This window comes from Limulus polyphemus, unplaced genomic scaffold, assembly GCF_000517525.1.
Source record: "Limulus polyphemus unplaced genomic scaffold, Limulus_polyphemus-2.1.2 Scaffold4287, whole genome shotgun sequence".
Taxonomy (NCBI): Eukaryota; Metazoa; Arthropoda; class Merostomata; order Xiphosura; family Limulidae; genus Limulus; species Limulus polyphemus.
This window is the reverse complement of record NW_013669897.1, coordinates 32,337-55,346: the sequence shown is the minus strand read 5'-3', so window position 1 is coordinate 55,346 and position 23,010 is coordinate 32,337. Positions and strand designations below refer to the sequence as shown.

The 23,010-nt window shown below is 35.3% G+C and overlaps 1 protein-coding gene across 1 annotated transcript in view; it reads right to left on the bottom strand.

Annotated features, from left to right (window-relative positions):
• The window catches only part of LOC106470911 (transforming growth factor beta regulator 1-like), a 51,787-nt gene extending 29,769 nt beyond the window's left edge, over positions 1-22,018 (bottom strand). The window contains exons 1-2 of the mRNA XM_022399545.1: positions 21,826-22,018; positions 14,161-14,375 (exon numbers count right to left, since the gene is read on the bottom strand). Of these exons, the coding sequence (XP_022255253.1) occupies positions 14,161-14,298 (138 nt within the window). The 5' untranslated portion in view covers positions 14,299-14,375; positions 21,826-22,018. The remainder of the gene's footprint in view (positions 1-14,160; positions 14,376-21,825) is intronic.
• Between the last annotated feature and the right edge of the window lie 992 nt (positions 22,019-23,010).

The window sequence follows — 23,010 nt, the reverse complement described above, 5'->3', positions numbered from 1 at the left end:
ACTTTTCCTCATTTCAAAAATCTCAGGTATCCTTTGGGTAATCCTTAAAACCTCCTAAATGCATATCAAACGTTTTTTTTCTTCAGAAAAATTTATAGTTTATTTGTTATTTTCTCTAGGTTATTTCAAAATGGACCTTGTAACCACCAAAAAGAATCGATATAAACCTTTCTACCTATGTGACAAGAGTCATTACAAATTCATCTAAGCTAGTCATTAACTTTCTCACGGGAACAATGTTGATAATCCGATTGAAATTGACATTTAACCATTCAGATCATAATGTTTTACAATATGCCATTTGACTGATGAAAAACCTTGACTTTCTGTTGGTTATAGGTAATATATAATTATATGCAAGGGAGAACTATTAACAAATCCTGAAAAAGATGATGTGGCAGGTGGGTGTGGAAGAAGGGGTTTGATTTTCTATTCAATAGCTCCGTAACCACACAAAATTAAATGCTATAAAAAAATATGGTGTGTTGAAGCAATGACGACTTTAGAGTAAGTAATTCACATTGAATTTAGTATTTTTTCAAGGGGGTTGTGGATAAAATAAAGGGCACAACATGCCTAGAGAAAATGTGTCACATGTGTTACACTAAGAGAAATTTAGGATTTTTTAAAATATTGCCTGTAGAATTAAGAGCTTAAAACTTATATACTATTAAAATTGGATTATTAGCTAAGATTTTATGCTATTCTAATTGGTGTAACATAAACAAAAAGTAGTTTAATTAAATTTTGAATGTAAGACGATAAAACCCTGTGTCATGCTTAGTAAAGGATACCTGTGACGATAGGGTTAAGCGCATCAACATGGTTGAACAGTGTGGATTTTAAAGGTTAAAGAATACCTGGTCAGGCAACACTCGCCACAGAGAGGGATCCAAACAATGAAAATTATGATGAAAAAGAAAATAAGGCCCCTCAAAAACTTAAAAAGAATAAGTATAACTTACCCAGTCTTATAGTCGCACAGAAGTCTGAAGAATGGCTACAGGTAGAAGAAGATATCCTGAAGAGGAAGAAATAGTGACCCTATGTATCAAAAGTCGAACCCAATGATGAGGGTGGAAGGAGAAAGATCATGAACAGCGATGGTTGCTAAGAAATTAAGAAGCAGGAATGGAAACCATGCGAGCAATATAACATCGAAGAGCATGTACAGGGCATAGAAGTCTATTCGGATCAGGCCAAGTATAAAGGTGGGAAATGGAAGGAAGAGAAATTGGTGAAAAGGAGGAATTACCCTCCCTGGTCTCCAAGGTTTTAGGGTGGAAAGAATGATTTGGATAAAGGAGAAGATATGTAGGATGACAAAAGTACGTGAAACATTAATGGCAAATAAATCAGACTGCCGATGTCCACAGGCTAATAGAAGGAAATAAGTCTTAAGGGATGAAATAAGGAGCACGTGAAAAGTGGTTCAAATGAAGGTAAAGTGAGGCAATGGAGACAACATTAACATCCCAGTTTGGAAGGGCATCCTGCTGCGGAGGATGATGAATATGGAAGGAAAAGATCAACATGGAAAGTGTAGAAGAGGTAAAAACCCCATGGTATCAAAGAAAAAGGTAGGTGTGGAATAAAGATGCTCGATAACCAGAAACTGAGGAGACAGAGGATCCCCTATTAAAAAGCCAGGTAAGAAATTCTGCAATACAAGGAACAGTAAGTTGTTCAGCCAAAAACCCCTAGACCAAAGATCAAGGGCAGAAAACTTTCTGCTTATTTTGATAAACTTTCGTGAAGGAAGGGCAGATGGAATGTACCACAAATGAAGCTACACGTTTGGACAATCCCGATCTCCTTGCCAAGGACTGGATAAATACCAAGCCTGAAGACAAAGGACAGGAAGAGCGGGATGAAGCACCAATGACTGAGGTTGTTGAAGAAGGGAAGTAGACAGAGGAAGAGATAGTGGAGGAGAGTAAGTTGGAGCAGGATAAGTCGATGAAACCACAGATGAGCTAGCCAGTAAGGAGCAATCAGAAGGACCTGACATAGAGTGATATAGATGATCGAAATCACCCAGTGAAGGAGGCAATTGAGAGAATAAACATATAGCTATTTGTTGGTCCAATCCTGACTGAAAGCATTGACAGCCAGGATGAGGGTTTGTGGTTGAAGGATATGTCAAATGAATTGATGTGAGGAGTACCCCACTAAACACAAAGCCATTGGAAAACAATATGATCTAGAGACCACTCCATTAGATAAATTCTGTCTGGATGGGAAAGATGATCTGCGAAACTATTGAAAGCACGAGAAACATGACATGCAATGATATGGATATACTGTGTGTGGGCCCTGAAAAGAAGATCCAATGTGTGAAAACATATGGATCGAGAATGGGTGCCACCCTGGTGATTGAGATTACCAGCCAATGTGAAATTGTCGGAATGAATCATTAACAGGTTATGTTTGGCCAGATTAAGGAAATGATCCAAGGCCAGACAGACAGTGGGAAGCTCCAGAATGTTGATATGATAAGACTTCTTGGCCGCAAACCAACACCTCGAAACCTTCTGTTGATCACCAATGCCCCCCCTCCCCCACATCCCTGGAGGGAAGTGTCTGTGCAAATATGTAAATCTGATCAAGGAAGAGGAAGTGGGACATCTGCTGATATGTGTGTCCTGTCCAACCATCAATGCAGATCATCGACTATGGTTAGGAGGAAGGGTAATAAGAATCCTGTGCAAGATTCCACTGATCGTGAAGAGCCCACTGAAGAACTTGCATATGATTACGACCTAAAAGGATAAGTGTGGAGATGGAAAACCACATCCCCCAAAGCGATAGAACCTCGCAAGCTGTAAGAGTGTGGTGAACTGAAAGCATCACGACTCAGAAGATCCCAACAACAGAGAAACAACCTGTAAAGCTAGAGCTGAGGATGACAAACGAGTCAACATGGAGGTAATAAAGGAGAGGCCATCTCTTGAAAAACCCTCAGGATTTTGGTGCATAGCCTGTGAGAAGAGATGTATGGTAGATAAATATCGTAGAATGGAAGTAAGGGTAAGTATTGCATGGGAAGTCAAATGTCTTTCATAATCTGATACCTCAGAACTACATAATAACCAATGTTGCAGTGTACTTTTATATTAAATTTACTTGTAAATGGCAGAATTAACTACAATATTCCTCATTAAATTCTAGATGCAGCACAATTTTTAAATATAATTGGATGAAAACTTTTGGATTTGAAAATTGGACAGTCACTAATCAATTTATCAGATTCAGATATAGTTATATACATACATATACATTGGATGCATATTAAAATTATTTTTTGATTGCAGAAATTAATAAAAGTGACAAAGCTTTCATTTTACTTAGGTTTATAGCAAAACTGTCTTAACAAAACATTTTACTTTTTATATTTTCTTACTTATCATTTACACCTGAAGTTTTGTGTTTGTTATTAAGCACAAAGCTACACAACAGGATATATCGACTGTGTGTGGGTACTGAAACTCAATTTTTAGCATTTTAAGACATCAAACGTACTGCTGAGGTACCAGGGAGTAAGGTTTATGTATCTGAATATCATTACTTATTATAACAGTTTGTTAGGCCCAAGATTTTAGATACTATATACCTCCAGCTGATCCAAACATAACTAATCTTACTATGGAAGTTGAATAAATGATTTATATTTGAATATCAGTATTTACAGAAACATATCATTATCACAAAACATTTATTTGGCAGTTAATTTTCTTTGACACCTTAAAAGGCTACTAAAGCCACTACAACTGTTAATCAAAATTTATTTTGTGTCTCAAAGAAAACCAAAACCAATACTCCAAGTAGATTACAGATGCAGCAGCACCCACATTTGTAAATGATACAAGACTCTTGATTAAACGTTTTTCTTACCTAAAATTGAGTAATTTTTTCTTAATGAAAACAACAAACAAATAAAAAAATAATTCATAAACAGACATAAAATCAGTGCTTCTAAGTTACCAAAATATCTCTTTAAAAACAAAAGCTTTAAGGACTTATTAAGTATAATTACAATTTATACTGCATTAAGATTGTTAGCACTTATATATAGTATACAACATTTTTTAATTAATATAGGCTGATACCAAATCTGATAGTCTACCAGCTTAAGTTTGAAAGTTGACATTGTCTTACACTGAAAATGTATTTCCGATACAAAGTTCTCTCAATCCTGGTTTGCCCTTTAAACATTGCTAAAACAATTGTCACTAACAGTGCACCCATCTTTTATATCCCTTTCTGTACCATTTCAGAACATGTGATTACCCTCCACCAATCATACTACCCCCATCTATACTAAGCAGCTAGCTCCCTCTACTATTCTAACACAATCCTCACTTTCGAGAATTGGCAGGTACAAACTGGAAACATGAGTGACATTCCTTTATATATGAAACAGTGTATACATATATACATATACACACACACACACACCACTGGATAAATGGCCAGTGGTATTACAGAAACATCCCATCTCAACAGTGAGCATTACAGAAGTACACAGATTTAGTGCAAATATAATAATAAGTATGTTTGACCGGGCAACATCTGCCACCAAGTGGGATTCTAATATATGATGTATATGAATGAAATAAGATAAAAAATAAGATGTTGACTTACCCCAGTCAAAGGTGAAAAGACGTGCAGAAATGCCACAGGAAGAAGATAATACCCACCTGAGGAAGACACAGCTAGGTTGTGCAAATAATGTGCAACAAATTTATTGGGAGGTGTCCACATACCTGAGCAATCTCCTCCAAAGGATGGCAGTTTCAAGCAGCTAAAGACATAGTTAGATGACAAATTTGGTACAAAGAAACATTATATAGACGGCTACCTTCCATGGAAATGTCAGAATACAGCATCTGATGAACCCAACCAGTGAGCGTAATAGGTGATAGATTATGAGAAACAGAGAAATTCCATGGAACAAATACACAGGAATGAGAACCAGGAAAGGAGACAATACAAGCCATGTAACATAGCAGGGAATAAACTGGACAAAGTAGTCAATCCAGGTCCAAACGGGAGTACAGGTGGGACATGGAAGGTAAGGAAATAGGAGAAAAAGCTAAACAAGCTTCCCGGGCAGCTGATGTTCTGGGAAGAAAGGCCCGATCCGGATAGAGGATAACATACAAGGAATAGCAAAGGAAGTGGGAAACATTAATGGTATAAATATCAGAATTACAATAACTGCATGCCAAGAGGTGGGGGAAATAGGTTTTATGGGAAAGATGGTACTAGAAACACATTGCAATGGGTTCAAAGTAAGAACTGGACATGGCATGAACGACAACACTGAGATACCAATCTGGCAGAAGAAAGGGACATGGCAGATGGACCAGACAAAAGAAATGAAAAAGGAGGGATTTAACCAGGGAAGAGAAGGCTTTCCAGAAGATGTTCAACAGGGCAGCCCTATAACGAGCAACAATTGAAACAGACAAACCCTGATCAAACAATCAGGTGAAGAACTGGGACAGGTGAAAAACAGACAGAATGGCTGGAAGCCATGGTGAATAGACCAAAGTCTGAAGTAAAACCAACACCTCTGGTACATAGACAAGGAGGAAGGGTGAATGGTACTGGCAAGGAAAGACATTACACAAGGGGTGAGTCCCTGAGCTGAGGCAAGGGACTGGACAAAAGCCACATGCAAAGATGGAGTTTGGTGCCATTGGGATGAAATACATCCTATAACAGTTGTCGGAGGAGTGATCAGGACAGAGGGAAGGGCAGGAGCTCTTGTTACAGTACGGGACAGAGCAGAGGGAACCACGTCTGAGCCAGCCAATAGAAGGTAAGAACCAGCAGAACACAACAAGGAGTGGTCTGGATAAGGGAAATGACTCTGAAGAGGAGTCTGATCAGAGGGTAGGTGAAGACCCCTCCAATCTTGAATGATACCATCCATCCTCAGAACTGAGGGGTAAGGAACTGGAAACCAAAAGGAAGGTTGGCATTCCAGTGAATGGGAAATGCATATATATATGTGGAGTTCTCTGTTCAGAACACACCCACAGAAATACCTGAGGATGAAGGGACCACTCCATGGGGAGAACCTGGTTGGGATGAGATAAGCAATTGGCCACAAGATTCATAATTCTGGGAACATAACACACTATAATTATCATGTCATGTCATGGTCATTAGCCTAGTACAGGAGATCCAGAGTTTGAAAACAGAGAGATCTTGACTTGGTTCCCGTTTTGCCCTTTGCTAAGTGATATAGCTGACAACAGTGGAATTCTCAGAATGAACCATAATGACCAACCCACACAGGAGTGGAAGGAAATCATACAGAGCCCAATAAACTGCCAAAGGTTCCAGGATGTTGATATGGAGGGTAGCCTACTCGATTTGAGGGAAGCCCTCCAACCCACCAAGGAAGCATCTGTAAACAGATGAGACTTTGGATGAGGCAGAGGAATGGAAACTTCTTCTTTGGTCAAGTCCCTGTTGAGCCACCAAGCAAGGTCGGCCCTGATCCCAGGTGGAAAGGTGATGGAATGGTCCAAGGGATTGTGGAGAGAAGCATTCAATGAAGGAAATAAGAGCTTCCAAGGAAGCCCACATCCCCAAAATAGATAGAACTTCTTGCACAGAAAGAGAAGGTAGAGCCTTTGTGACTGCTCGTTCCATATCCTGGAGCCAAAATGGAGAAAGCTGAGGCCCAACCGTGATGGGAATTGAAGAGAACCCCCAAATGAATAAGATAATGCACGGGGTTTAGTAATGGACTCCTCCAACTTGATGAGAAACCCTACTGAGCAGCTTCTTGAAGAAGTAAGCAGGTGTGAGTGATTGACTTGGCACAGGAAGAGACAAGCAGTGGCCAGTCATCCATGTAATGGTAAGTCTGAAGACCCAGTGAGTGAAGATGACATGCAAAAGATCATACCACTTAACAAAACACATACTGATCTAAAGAAAGACCAAATGGCAGTGTACAGAACTGGAAGACAGAACCCTTGTGGATGAACTGAAGAAAACGACGTGACACTGGGATAATTGGAATATGAAGGCAGGCATCCATCACATAAAAAAAAATCATTGAAGTGAGAGGTAGGACTCCACGATGAAGCAAGGTGTCTCCTGATAGGTATACAGCTAGGACAGATCTGTGGTAGGTCTCCAATCTCCCATGTTTTTGGAGACATAAAATAGATGGGAGTAAAATCTCAGTTGAGTCGGTACCACCCATTCGATAGCTCCTTTATGTATGAGGTCTCAAACAGACTCGGCAAGATGACGGGACAAGGTACGATCCCAAAGAGGAGGGAAGGAGATCTGGGAAGTGGACAGAGGGGGGAGTGGAACTAAAGACAGAAACCTTCAGATAGAATCTGTAGAACCCACAGAACTGTCATGAAGTGTAACAAAAAAAGACATAAACTGAACATACTTAGAGAAAGTACTCAATACTAACAAAACTTGGAAATTTGTAGAGTCTACAAAGTACATAAAAATAACAAACCTGCAAAACTAAGAAATTCGACCTAAAACATAAAATAATAAGTAACACCTAAAGTACAAAAACCACTAAAGGAACTTAGAAGATAAAAGACTCTTAAATATCAAACATGTAAATTTACCCAAAGAATTTATAAGACAAAGGACACAAAAGTAAAACCTATCCCAAAGAACCAAAAAATAAAAAGGCACCCAGTTGACAATAACAAATTTCCACTCAAATCTAATCCTCAGTTAGATGTGACTAGTAGTAAAGAAAAGGAACTTACAAACTAAATAACATAAACAGTGAAAAGAAGTGAAAATAATGAACCAACACAAAAATTAGCTGGAGGCACAATTACCCAAACAGTAACAATTGTGCAAAAACAGTACATATACCAAAATTGAAACAAAAACAAAGTAATAATCAAACTCTAAATTCAAATTTAAACTAAGTAACTTGATGGTAAAAAAATTATAAAAAATATATGTTACTAAATATTGAGCAAGGAAGACATGAAATACCTAAATTATTGTGTGTGGAAATCAGGTCCATCCACACAAGCACACATAAACTTGCTAAACATGGGTACACCTACTGAGAGTGAAGAATACACACTGAAAAACTCATGACAGATCTCCTGGGAAAAAGAACAATACCTAACCCAACAAATTACATGGAGGCATGGTAACAGGTGGAAAGTGCCGTACAAAGAAATTTCAACATAGTAGTTATATTCTTCCTCACAAAAATTGTAACGTGAAAGGAAGAAGTTGTCGGCTGAATGTAAGACACAAACTCCCCACGAGCTAAAGCCTGTACTTCCCCAGCACACATTGTTGACCCTGAGACCTGAGGACTCGTGTCAGAACCATTGTCTACTAATGTAGGAATTTCATTATCTGCCATATTAAATCTCGAATTCATATGAACAAATTAGAATTCGGAAAACAGAAATATTTTTAAAACACACCAGTAGAAGCACAGTAAATCAAACACAAGAAAGTTGAAACTAATAACAATTTATGCTCAAGCACTATCAAAAGTTTGTAGTCACATGGCAAATGAGTAAAAACATACATCTTTACACTAGAATGTCAATCGTGAAAGAGAGGATTGTGCTAGAATAGTAGAGGGAGCTAGCTGTGCTAGTATAGATGGTGCAGGGTAGTCACATGATCAGCACATTCTGAAATGGCACAAAAATGAATGGGTATAAAAGAATAGTGTGCTGTTAGCAAACATTTTTTTAGCAATGTTTAGAAGGCAAACCAGGATCAAGATAGCTTTGGGTGAGAGGAGGTGGTACTGTTTCGAAACAAACTAATTTGGGCTTTTTGACATTCAACTAACAAATCTAATAATCTATGAGGTAGAACAAATCATTATTACATCCTAATTTTTACATATTTTACAGTTGAAAAAAAAAACAAGCAAATTTAAAGTTCAAAGCATAATACTACAAGTACAAAAAGTAGGCCATTTTCTGTTTCTGTTACTATGATCAGGGCTGAAGTAAAGGAACGGTAAATAGGGCAGCTGTCCAGAGCACCCAAGAAGTTAAATATAAAATTAGATGAAAATAAAATAAAAAATAGATATAGTAGAAAATAAAAATAGAGACATTTTTTTAAAATAAATAGGTTAAAACTTTTCAAGTCTATGAATGTCATTGTTTTTGAGTCTAATATTTTAAATCTGTTTCAGGATTAACCTTAATTAAAAGAAATTATCCAAGTGAGCATGAGAAAAGGAAAAGGAAAAAAAGATGAGGCTGATCGCTTGGCAATAGTTCTACCACAAATGCAGACAACCACAACATTTCTCAAAAAGCAAAAACCAGAAGAACAATCTGAAAGCATACATAGTAGTGTCAAAGATTTTACATCATCAAGCCAGTTAATTCATAGTTCATTACATGTAGATAGATCATAAGCAATGGACCTTGAAATACAAGCCTCTAAAGATGAAGGTCAAATGGATACAGAGGCACTAGTTAAGATGGATAAAAATGATCCCATTGTAAATCCTGGTCTGCTAAGTGACATTGTTGCATGGCCTATTCCAGCTACAAATGAAATGTATGAGTACTGGACCAGGAAGAGAAATGTTGCACACAAAACCCTAATAACAATGCAGGCAAATGGCTTTATGAAATCATCACTTGATAACAGACAATGTACAGTTCCTTCAGAAATCAGCCAATGGTGAGTAAACTGGACGTATGTGGTTGTGCTATTCAGGTATCACTGGTTGCCTCTACTGTTTTGAATGCAAACTATCTGAATGCTGATAATAGCCTCAATGACTGGAAGCATGCTAGTGAAAGGCTTAATGAGCATGAAAAGTCAAAAGGTCATGCCTGTGCATTGCTTAGCTATGCACAACATGCCGACACCATTGACCATTTAGATTTCGCTATGAAAAAGCATGTTGAGGATACAACCACCTATTGGATAAAATTAATACAGTGCCTAATCAGTATCATAACACTACTTTCTGAGTGTGGTCTGGCATTTAGAGATGACAACCAAACTGTTGGTTCTTCACATATTGGAAACTATCTAGGACTGTTAGACATTATTGCAGAATATGATGGATTTCTGGCACAGCATATCCAAAAATTTGAACCAAATTGCCATGGGACAAAAGTGCTTTACCAATTTTGCTTGAATGAGGATGGATTCTGATATACTGCATGATTTAGACTTATCAGGTATTATACGTGTTTGCTTCTGAGAAAGCCCAATAGGTTTTACTTTGATTATGTAATGTTGTCTGTTGGTTGTCTTACATATTATATTTTTCATTATATTCTATCCACATATGCAAATTCAGTATTCAGATGAATAAACAGTTATTATAAATTGTATAATGAATAACATTGTATGTTGGTTTTTAGTTGTACTTTTTACCCCACTTATATCTATGAAAATTTTTTTATGAAATTTTGGCAAAGTAGATTGTATACGTAATAGCAAACCATATGAAAAGTATCAAAAGGGCCCCTAAAATTAACCCTTACCCTTGGCTCCCTTTTTTCCTAAGTTTGATCCAAACAATGATATTTTAACATATATATATATATATCACACTACCCTGTTTCTATAAAAATACATCAAAGAAGAATAACACAAGTCATCAAGTTCAGTACACAATAAATCAAACATTTGTGCTGTACAGCTTACTATACTAATATACAAGTTTCTCTGTGAAATATATAATAAGTGTTGTTTGCTTATATTATAACATTTCAAAAACTTGCTTGAATAGATTACTCTCTCCAATCCTTCTTTTAGTGTAATGTGTTTACAGTAGATGTTCAGTTAAATTTTACATATTTATTCATCTTCCACATGCTTATTTTTTCTTTTGGTGAAAAGTGAATAATGTTTCAAATCATCATTTGGAAAATGTTGTTACTCTGTAAAATGGTATTACACTATGATGTGAACAAGGGTCTGTAGCCAACAAAAACCAATGACAATAATAGGTTGGATGTTATAGCAAATTGTAGCATTGCCCAGAATTAACTAAGGACTATAATTGGCCTGGAACTATTCAATAAATCAGTAAATTATATGTGAATGTAAACAAACACTTCTGGTTGGCTATTATGAAAATAATCTTATTATTATTTTACATACAATGAAATTAATGTTTTTTTTCAATGATGGTAGATCTGTCTAACATGTACAAGTTACATTATTTTACTCAAAATCTGATCTTTTAGGTTCTAATCCTAGATGTCTTCTTGCTGTATTTTATAATATAATACAGTACCTACAGACTGTCACAAGTAGAACTTTAAATTTGTCTAAAAAAGCTATCAACTTACAACCACTCTTACCGAGATGTAATCAAACTTTAGTGTCTTATTAAAAAAAAATTCATACAATTCCATAAAAATACATATTTTTAAAGTAATTCTTTAAAATAAAAAAGAAACATTTATTAATTTAAAAAGATGCATCATAACCTTGGGAAAGGAAGTAAAAATTTAAACCACCCTTTACTCTGCAAGAAATTATTGTTTACCCCTGTTAAACTTGTGCATTATTGGCCTCTACTATTTCTGACAGTAATTCATTCTGTAAATCAACCAACCTGTCAAAAAAAACACAATTGTATAAATTGGAGGCTAGCTCATCTTTCCCATATCTTAAGCTTATCTTTTCCTTAGTCCTACATTATGTAGGATATACAGTGCCAGTTCAAGTTCAAGAATTGAAGGGTGCAAAAATATAACATTGTGCTCTTTTTCAAATTGTTAAATAATTTTTTAAAATTTAGAATATAGAGTATAAAAATGGTACACAGTAGAGAAATACATTTAAAGAAACAAAGACTAAACTTTAGAAAATGGTACATAAGGAGCTTTTAACATGGCAAACCTTTTCATTAATTTGTTCATATTAATTTCTCTGGCCATTAATTTTCTATAGACTGTTTAATGTATCTTGTATCATTGTGAAATGCAAAAATGTTTTTACCAATTTTGGTCTCAAAAACAATATTTTGTCACTTGCCACATTAATAGGCAATGTTAATAAAATTATTAGACCAATAAATGTATTTGAAACAATTTCATTTACTTGGTTTTCACATATATATAAAATAAGACCTTATCTGGAGTTGAATTTTCCAGTATTCAATGTAATATTAAGATGGAGAAACTGAAGACTAATAATGAAGAAGGTTGCTAAAACATACAACACTTTATTTACAAGGTTCGAACATTTTGGAATATCCTAATTCTATTTTCAGCTAAATCTGAAACTCATGATAAAAGATTATATTATAATCACTAGTTTACTTAGTTATTAAGAGAAATCTATAGGTCACAGTATTTCATTTAACATTTTCTCTATCATTACTACAGGATCTTCAGACCTAGAACTCTACATTAAATAAATTTTACTCATGACTAAAGACCGCCTAACTCTTAAAGACTCATAAAGCTCTTTGGACACTTTCCAGTAAGTCAATATCCTTTCTTAAATAAGAAGACCACAACTGTACACAGTAATCCAGGTGAGGCCTAACTAGTGATTTGTAGAGATAATTACCTCTTTTGACTTGTATTAAATATAAGTACACCCTAAAAATTTATTAGTTTTAATACTAGTAAAAAAGCACTGCCTCAATGGTTTGAGCAACTTATTCTCCCCACTGTGATAAGATCCTTTTCTTTAGTCATGCTACTGAGTTGATTCCCACGTATATTAAACATGTGACCCAATTTATAACCAAAAGATGTGACTATTATCTTACATTTGTCAAATATTTTTTCAACTTATTAAATGATCTATATTTTATAGTACCTTAACATCCTCAATACAGCTAAAAGTACCCAAGAGTTTAATATCACCAGAAAATGTTAGTAATTTACTAATTATGCACCTATCAATATCATTAATGTACATAAGAGCAAAGGCCCAATGCTCAACTAGTAACAGCAGTCCAGTTTGAATGGACTCAATTAATAATTTTTTAGCTTTCTTCCATTTAACTACCCTAAGATCCAATTAAATGATCTTTCTCCAATCCCTACTGATGTAATTTTCTTAATGTCCTTGAAAAAAAATAACAGACTGATAATTTAATACTTCCTTTTGTTGAATTCATACTAGTTTTCATTAATATTTCATTGAAGCTTCTTTAATTGGATTCTCTAGAATTCCTCTCATCGCACAAGTACAATTAACTAGCTTATAATTTCAAGGGCAACTCTTATCAACACCTTTAAAAATCGAAGTAACAGTAGCTCTTTAATTCTGAGACACTTGCTATTTCTCTGTTGACCTACCAAAAATGAGAGAGAGAGACTCACATATAAGTTTTGACCACCTTGAACACCCTGGGGAAAACCTTGTCTGGCCCTGGTGTCTTATCTACTTTTAGCCTCTTAGTTTTCCTAAAGATTTATTATCTACATGATTCGGGTACATTCTGATATTTCTCATAAAATGCTAATGGTCAGGAATGTTGCCAATATTTTTTCTTGTAAGTAATAAGAAATTACTAAAAATTTAGCCCTTTCATAACCTTAAAAAATGGCTTCCTTCAAGGCTGAACTCCCATTCTAACATTATGCTTACCTTTAAATAAACCTAAAAATCATTGCTTTTAGTTTTAAAATTATCAGTCAGCTGTTTCATACAAGCCCTTTTAAATTTCCTAATTTCTTTTTACTTAATTAAATTCCTAGCCTTCCTATAGTACTGTAAATATTCCAAAATGTCTGTCAATGTAAATATCCTAAACTTACAACATTTATCCCCAATTTTCTCTTTATGTCTTTTGTGAGCCAATACAGTTTGATCTTCCCGTTATCTATTTTTTTCTCATTAGGAAAATGCCTATCATCTTTTAAGTGAGTGTTCCAATTCACTAATAACAAATCTTTTTTTCATGAACCCAAAACTGGTTTTCTCAAATCATGAGCCCCTTCAGCAAAGGAATTCTCTGTCCCTATCAAGCAGGCATCTGACTTACAATTTCCAACATTTTCAAAATAATAACAGCATTTATTTTGTACCTATATGTTTCAATACAATCAATGTATTCTTTTCTCAAGTTATACTACAATAATAACAAAAAAGAAATTAAAGTTAAAGACAAAAAGAGTGTAAAGTGGAAGTTGAGGTTAATGAAGGAAACTGTGTTTTACTTACATATACAATACCCTTGATCATTTTCTTCAACTTTTTACATTTGACTCTGTAACGCTCATTTGTTGAGGCATCAATACCAACACTTCTTATTCCATTCAACTGAAAACTGGAGATTTTATCTTTACTCGAAACCTCCATTCTTCTTTTTAGTTAGGTTATCTTACAGGAAGCCTGATCTTCAGTTTCAATTTAGTTAGTCAGAACCACAGCCTTATCTGAAAGTAAAATATTAGTACTGTTATACAGTATTTCAGTTTACAAATACATGAACATGTGTACTGATTAATCAGTCAAAATAAAATACTAAGGGTCAGTAATACTGCCAATATTTTTTCTTGTAAATAAAGAGATTACTTAAAAGTTTAGCCATTTCATAATCTTAAAAAATAACATTGCCAATGGCATCCTTTAAGACTCAACTCCCAACATACTTCATACTTAATTAGATTTCCCAATTTTTTTTTCATTTACAAAAAGAGCAACTGGAGACAGTACAATGGGCAATGACAAAAATCTATTTTACTTAAACATTTGCTATATATCTTACATCAGATATTAACAAACAATAAATACTGTTACTGGGATAATATACATATATAATTTATGGACTGTGGAGGCCTATCTCATTTTTTATTAAATCAAAGCTGAATGAAAATAACTTTCGTGACATGTAAGGCTAAGTGTACTTAACTACGTACATGTACACTGAAGATTTTACTAACGTGTTTTTAACTGAAACTGTGGGATGACAGTTTTCCTTTTTCAAAATTTAATTCACATTTAGCCACTGACAACATAATCATTTTGGATAGTCTGTAGTCATTTGATGAACTAAGAAATTAATACTGTGAAAGTTTTCAACATTATTATTCACAAAATTCATTGAAATTAATAAGGTACTCTTCATATCAGTAGGATTAATATTAAAATAATGATTGTTGTTTTTGGAGACAGATCATGTGAACAAGCAGTACATCTTTGTGTCTACATTGGTGGTTACACCTAGCATTTCATCACGTTAAATGTCACACAAATCAATAAGCTTGGATGTGAACAAATAAAACAGCAAAATTACTGGTAGGTGAATAAAAAGCTGAAAACTTTTCTAACACTGTGAAGTAATGTTTCAAAGTTTTATAGATGTGCTGAGATTTTTTCTAACACACATAGAAGGACTTTGTTTTCATAACATTACAGATATGACATGAAATACTTATGTGAATAATTTACTCTAAGGGCTTTAAAGAGAAACAGGTGATATGTTTTATGCCAAACATGTGGGTACTTAATATGAAAGCTAAAAGTCCAGACAGGTTTATCTTTCTTAGTTATTATGACAAATTATTTCTAACTTATTGAATTTTACTCACAGAAGTCAATACACGCAATATCACATTAAACAGTATTTGTATATGTTAATAGTAAATTGTTCTACTCACTAAATGTGTAATTTCATTGAAGAAAAGAAAAAAAATCCATAAATGATGTAGAGGCCTAACCTTTTCATTGTTTTGCTATTCCCTCTACAGTAGACAAGCTTCACCAAATTCACTGCTCATCACTACTGTCTAGCCTCGTATAGTAAAGAGTTATGGACTTTACATCAAAATCCTGAGAGTTAACATTTTCCTAATCTGAAAATGTATTTCCAATAGATACTCACCTCTTCATACAGCAGAAATGCTATTTTCCTTGTGTGGCTGCCTATGAGAGTTGCATACCACTAGCTTTGAGCTAACTCCCACCTAAATGCATGTGTTTAACATGAACTACAGTGGTGCATGATGACATCATCATGGAACAATAGCCCCCACCAATAGGAGGGAAAGACAACCTCCATTTGAAGTAACTCCCCTTATGCATGTGCACTCATCATAATTTCATTCTTAGACAAGGCAAGAAAAAAGGTGCACCATAAATGGGGAAGATTGGTGGAAATGTAGTAAGTATCTATCAGAAAAACATTTTCAGATTAAGAAAATATTAACTTCCATGACAATAACTCGCCTCCTCACACAGAAATTTTAGAATCCCACATTGAAGTAATAAAGGGGTCACTGTAAAATATTAAACTTAGATGAACTCCTTTCAGAAAGTGTCAAAGAGAAAGCCCATAGAATGTGACACCTGATGGCAAGGGCTCCATAAGAGCACAAGTGTAGGAGACTGCATCTCATCTTGATTAAGGTATACTCTTTGCCTGAGATGAAAGGGAGGGAAAGGCAAAAGCCTCAAGTGTCACACAAGTGGTCAGTGAGCCAATATGTGTAGTGCGGTCAGTGTATGATTAGCACATATAGTGTGTGCTCACCTCAACTCTACTGGACAGACTCTGGCTGCAGGAGGAGGGCACATTAACTAGATGTAGGGTGACCCATACTACAATGACAATGTCATCACTGCCCTACATCTCATCATACTGTGCTAACCCCAACTAGTCAGGATTCTTCATGGTACACCATCACAGCAGCAAAGAACTGTTAAGTGGCAAGGGTCTCCTGTGCTCCACTTGATGAAGGGAAGAGGATTTGTGTTGGGGAGACCCAGAGAAGTGCCCAGATCCCTACCAAACTACCAGATGGAAAGATCTTTTACTGGAGACAGTGCAATGGGTGACACCAAAATCCTATTTTTCAAAATGCAGACAAGCAACAAAAGTCTTAGGAAGATAAGATCAGTCCAGGTAGAGGAGAATGCAAGTTTGGTGGAAAAGGATGCATGAATCATAAATAGTATAAACATCCAAATGATGGTGACCACAGGTGAGAATGAAGAGGAAATAAATCTTCAGAGAAAGGTAGGACAAAGAGCAAGAAGTCAACAGTTCAAACAGAGCATGTGTGAGAGCAAACAAAACCATATTAAGATCCCAATTAGGCATGGGGGTTGGGTGATGAGGTTGGTGATGAAGGAAGGAGCAGAACAGAGTGGAGAGGACAGGGTAAGGAAACATCCTATGGTACTGGGAATATCAAAATGTAGTGGACAACACTGCCTAAAACAAGCAAACCCTGGTCAAACAGTCAAAAAATGCAGAAAGGTAGTTCACAAAAGGATGGCCAAGAGAAGAAAAGCAGCAGATGACAAGAGGAAGGCTACAAGATTGAAGAGTCCAGCCAAACAGGTGATGAATAAGATATATCCTATAGATGAAAATGAAGTGATGATATTCCTAGAAGAAAAAGAGATGAGACTGAGGCAGTAGAGGGGACATTGGGTAGAGAAAGGGGAGGGGTCTGAACACTAAGTGAAGAAGTAGAGGAAATCAAGGCCAAAAAGGCACCACCAGGAGGACTTGACAAGGAGTGTCATGTATCAAGGCAAGAACCCAAGGGAGGAGTTGAAGAGAAGGATATGCATATAGAAAAGTCTGGCTAAGAGCATCAACAACCAGAACCAAAGAATAAGAAACAGGGGACCAGAAGAGAGGAAGCTTGGAGTTGAGAGGGGTGGTAAAAGTGGCCATGAGAGGTATGCCCAACCAAGAGCAAACCCAATGAAAGACCTGAATGTGGATGGACCATTACATGGGTAGAATGAGGTTTTGCCAAGTGAGGGGATCTACAAGGTTCATAGTTCTTAGTAAAAAACAAGCAACAAGATGGATCTGATAGGAATTAGCCCAGAAGAGGAACTCCAACAACCAAAAAGAGAGTCCCTGAACAGATGCCTCCTAGATACTTGATGTTAGAAACAGCTGTGGAATTGTTGGAGTGGATCATGACCTAATGATCCATCAGACAAAGTAGGAAATGGGAACATGCCTGAGAAACAGCAACAAGTTTGAACACATTGATGTGGAGTGAACTTTCATCCTGGGTCCAAACAGAAGTCATGTCATTTCTTAGACATGTGCTCCAATCTGAGAGGAAAGCACCAGTGAATAGAAGGGGGAAAGGTCTGGGGGGTGGTAAAGGAGCACTAGATGTAGCATTGGCATGGTCTAGCCACCATGATAAGTCCTCTAGTAGAAGAAAGGAGAGGTTCACAATTGAAGACAATGGATCTTAAAAAGAACCAAATTGGTCTTGCAAAGTCCATTCGATGAGGCACATGTGTGCATGCCCCAAAGGAATGAGGTGCTCCAGGGAAGCCAGAGTGCCCCAAATCAAAAGAACCTCTTGTGCAGAATAAAAAGTGCAAATCTTGGTGACCAGCTGAGACAAGCATTGAAAAAAATGCCCAGATGTACCAAATATCATGTGGGCATGATTAAGTACTTGTACTGGGGTCAAGGGTAGGAGAAAAGGAAATGGGAAGAGGAACAAAAAGAAGAGAGGAGAGAGAACATAAAAAACAATCTGTTCATCTGCAGAAAACAGACCCTATGGGTAGTTAAGAGAGAGATAGAAGGATACCCACTGGGCCTGAGTCAACAGGATAGTCACCAACAAAAAGTGTGACAAACTAGTCATCAGGTAGCAAGAGAACAAAGAAAAGAGGAAGGCCTGGAAACCAGAATGGGAAAAGTTGAGAAAGATAAAAAAAAACATGGGAAAATAACAAGGACCGAAGTCACATTACTTCAGCTTAGGTCTCCAGTGAAACATGAAAACCAGTGAAGACTTCTAAGTAAAGAAAGAGAGCCTGACTGCTGAATATACAAGACTGTTTAGTTTAAGAGTTATTATTTAGTATATTTAGTGTTCTAATATTTAATGATTATTTAGTATTCATAATATAACAAGTGTTAAAAGTTATTTTAAAAGCAATGAACTGTAAATGAGAAGAGCTGCTTCCATATAAGGAAATCCTTCAGAGGTTTAGGGAAAGAAATAGATGTGTAGCCCTTATGAGAGTGCTCTAAAAGTAAAAGGATAGATGAAGGAATGAATTCCTTAGCAAGATCCAAGGTTTAAATGAAAGATTATCAGGAATATGCTAAGAGCAACAGGTGGGCTGGTTGGATCTGCGAGATAATTTTCAAGGTAAGGGTAAATTATAAGCTAGAGGTAGGCTCCACTTAAGCAGTTTTAGATAGTAGGGTGTATGGAGAAGGTGTAAATATATTCATTAGAGATAGTTTACACTCAATTTGCATAGTGATGATGCAGTTTGGGAATAAACAAACTGACAAGTTAAATAATAGTTTTAAAGATAAGTCTGTCAGTTTTAAATATATATATAGTGCATTCAACAATATGCCAAGTTGCTTACTATTCTAATCTTAGTAGTAGAAGGAACAAAATAAACAAGTTGAAGTCTCTAGTTGAAATGAAAGACTACCATACAATAGAAATTACTGAAACTTGGTTATGTTTCTAAAATATTGATAATGGTAATTATTTTGAAATTTCAGGTTAAAAGTTAATAGTGATAAGCATTTTAAAATAGGAGTGAAGTAGCCCTCCATACAAGGTATGACCTGAATCCTGCTGGTAATGAAGAAAAAAAAAAAAGATAAATAAGAGGTTGATTAACTGGTTTACTCATATATCTTGTAGCATATAATTAGTATAAGTAATACACTTTTTAAACCACAGTTATTTACAAAGCAAAGACAATTTGCTACATGTTTCAACCCCTTTTGTTCATATCACCATCAGGTTGATTCTACAAAGGTTACAACAGGGGTTTTGAGAGCAGAATTTTTTAAATTGGTATTTGTTATAGGCTATCTGATCAGACAGATGAGATCAGTGAGAAATCTTATATTGAGATCAGGATTGTTACTTAAAAGAATACTACTGCTGTAATTATAATACTTTAATTTTAGACACACTGATTGTATACTATGGAGTTAAACAGTGAGAAAGGGTTTTTTCTTAAATAATTCAGAATGGTTTTCTATACCAAAATAAAATGGCAGGGAGCCAATTAGAGAGGATACAATTTTAACTTTGTTTAGTGCAAACTGGAGTTTATTAATAGGTATTGCTATTAGAATTTAAAATAGGATAAGTTACTTGGATCACTTGATTGGTAGTACAGTATTTATTATAGTAAATGCAAGATAAAACACTGGAGTTATGACTGAAAAAAAAAAGATTGTGGCATAGTTGTTGATAAGTTATTGAAGCCATCAGGATGGTACTCTGTTGTTAGTAACAAAGCTAATAGAAATTTTGGGTGTATTTATAGACATATTGATTACAGGACAAAAGAGGTAATCCTTTTTTTTTTACAAATAACGAGTTACACTTCATTTGGAATGTAGTGTACAGGTTTAGCCTTCTTACCCAAGAAAGGATATAAACTTATTAGGAAGGGTTAAGAGAAGGGCTATTGCCAGCACTAGGATGATTTTGGGATTATCTTTCAGGGATAGGTTAGGAACATATTTTCCACTGAGAAAAGAAACGTAAGGTGGTGATCTTTTCCAAGATTATCTGGTGGACTGAAAAGATAAAGTTCTTTGATTCCTTTGCCCTACATTCCAAGGACAATAGGATGAGAGGACACAAGATCTGAAAAAGAAAGGCTAGGCTCCAGTTAAGACGGGTTTATTTTTCTAACAGGATGACTGGCTTAAGGAATGGATTGCTGATAGCAATAGTGAAAGACAATATTTTACAACAGTTTAAATGAGGAATCAAAAATTTCCTGAAAAATACATGGATAGGTTAAGTTTTTAATTTTTCTCGAAGGTGGGTGTGAAAAGATAGCTTTGACTGGCCAAATGGTATATAACTTATACGTTAAACTTATTGTTTATATGTTATCAGTAACACAAGATTATTCATACGGTTAGCGTTTCACTTGCTGGACACGTGTCCTGATCTTGTATGTGCTTTTAACAACTGTTGGAACTTTTTGATAGGTACATGAATGAAGGGCTACACTGAATTTGGATTTGATGTTTTTGTTTGGCGGGTAGAGGGGCAACATCATTTGGCTAAATGAATCTATCTATCAATTTTTTTATTTTTGTTCCAATATAGTTGGTTAGATCCAACTGGGTAGCTATGTTATACAGTTGAACTGCTCACTAGGTCCCACTGTCTAATTTTGTCAATCAAATTGACTAGTTAATAAAATCATGCTCATAATTAATTGACTTTAATTTTTCAAAATGACCACAAAATAAAATAATGACAATTTTCAATAACAGAAATTATGCATATAGTAGTAACCTTACTATAACTTATAAGTTAAATTAATACAACTTTACTACATCCAAGCTTCATATTCTTCAGTTGCTACCAAAATGCTAGTTTATTTAATCTAATTAGAGTATGATTACCAGGAATGAATTCAGGAAACAAACACCTTCTATGGCTCCATAGAATCACATCTAATTTCAATTCAAGTTCATGATTAATTTTCACTGCAGTGTTAACACTAACAACAGTCAAGTCTAGATCAGTGCATAAACAACGACAATGCTCGTAGGTTCCACTTCACCTTGTGGTAAGTATTAATACTATTAGCATTAATGATTAAGTCTTACATACGGATATTTTTGATGATATACTCTCAGCCATATTTTTTTACTATTCCCACACCCTACTACTAGCACTAGTAAAAGTAGGATATTATTTACTTTAGTATTAATAAACTGTTATTTATGTTAATTATTAGTATTTATAAATATATAATAAAACACAAGTGAATCTTTTTGATTTTTTTGGTTATATATATATATAAACACATACTACTGGTAATGTACCCCAGTGGCACGTTTGCGGACTTATACGTCTACAATTACAAACCGGGTTTCGATACCTGTACAGATACTGAGATAGCCCTTTGTGTAGCTTTGTACTGAATAATAATGAACAACATTAACAAACAACAACTAATACTAGTAATAGTACACCGCACTCAGTTACAAAAGAGAAAGTAATTTTATACAGAAAAGTATTTGCAACTTTTCAGGTAAAAAGATAATTTATATTGAAAATTTGTTAGGAATGCTTAAAAAAAAAACAACAAAGATTTTATCTAACACTTATAGTTCTACATGTTTCCAGGCAAAGCAAACCACGCACGAGAAAAGTTTCTAAAAGCTTATTTTACTTGAAAATATATTCTTAATCCCTTTACTAGTATGGAAAACAAAACGACTCTATCTTGGAAATATATATTTGAAACTCAACAAAAAATATTTAAAAAAACACAAATAAATAAAAATAAATATTTTGATCTATGTAGTGATTTAGACGCACATAGATATTTATATAAAAAAGTTAATTACTTTCTCAATGTTACAGGCTGAAGAAGTTTTCACTAGTACTTTCATATTATAATATACATCGAATTGAGTAATGTTTTTAAATAGCATGATCCCGGCCCTGTTTCTATGTATATTGTACATATATTAGAAAAAAATTGTTTGATTTCTTGTTTTAGTGCAAAGTGATGCAAGAAGCTTTGCAAGTCCATAAGCTTACCACTGACCCACTGGGGGAAAATATGTTTGAAACTTAAAATAAAATAAGAATTTTGATACATGTGATGATTTACATGTACACAGATATTTACATTGATGGCATCAATACAAGAACAGCCAAATAAACAAGAAGAGAGACAACAGCAGTTGCAAGAAAACCAGCAACAGTGACAGCTCGAACAGCAAAATAAACAAGAGAGATTACAGCAGTTATTGGAGGCAAAAGAAAATAAACAAGAAGAAAGATTACAGCAGTTGTTGGAGGAAAAAAGAAAAGAAACATTAAATCATTAAAAAATGATTTACTGTCTTTTACACACGGAGGATATATCAGCCATCGACCTAATCAGCCTCAGACAACGGGAAGCCCCTTCCAGGCCCCGCAGCTAAACCCTAATGCAGACATCTTCAGTCCTATTAGAAGTCACATCCCAGATATGAATGTTAGCAATAGGGGTGATCTAGTACTGGAAGGCCTACAATGGAGGATAGCCCTAGTGTACCTGGATGATGTCATT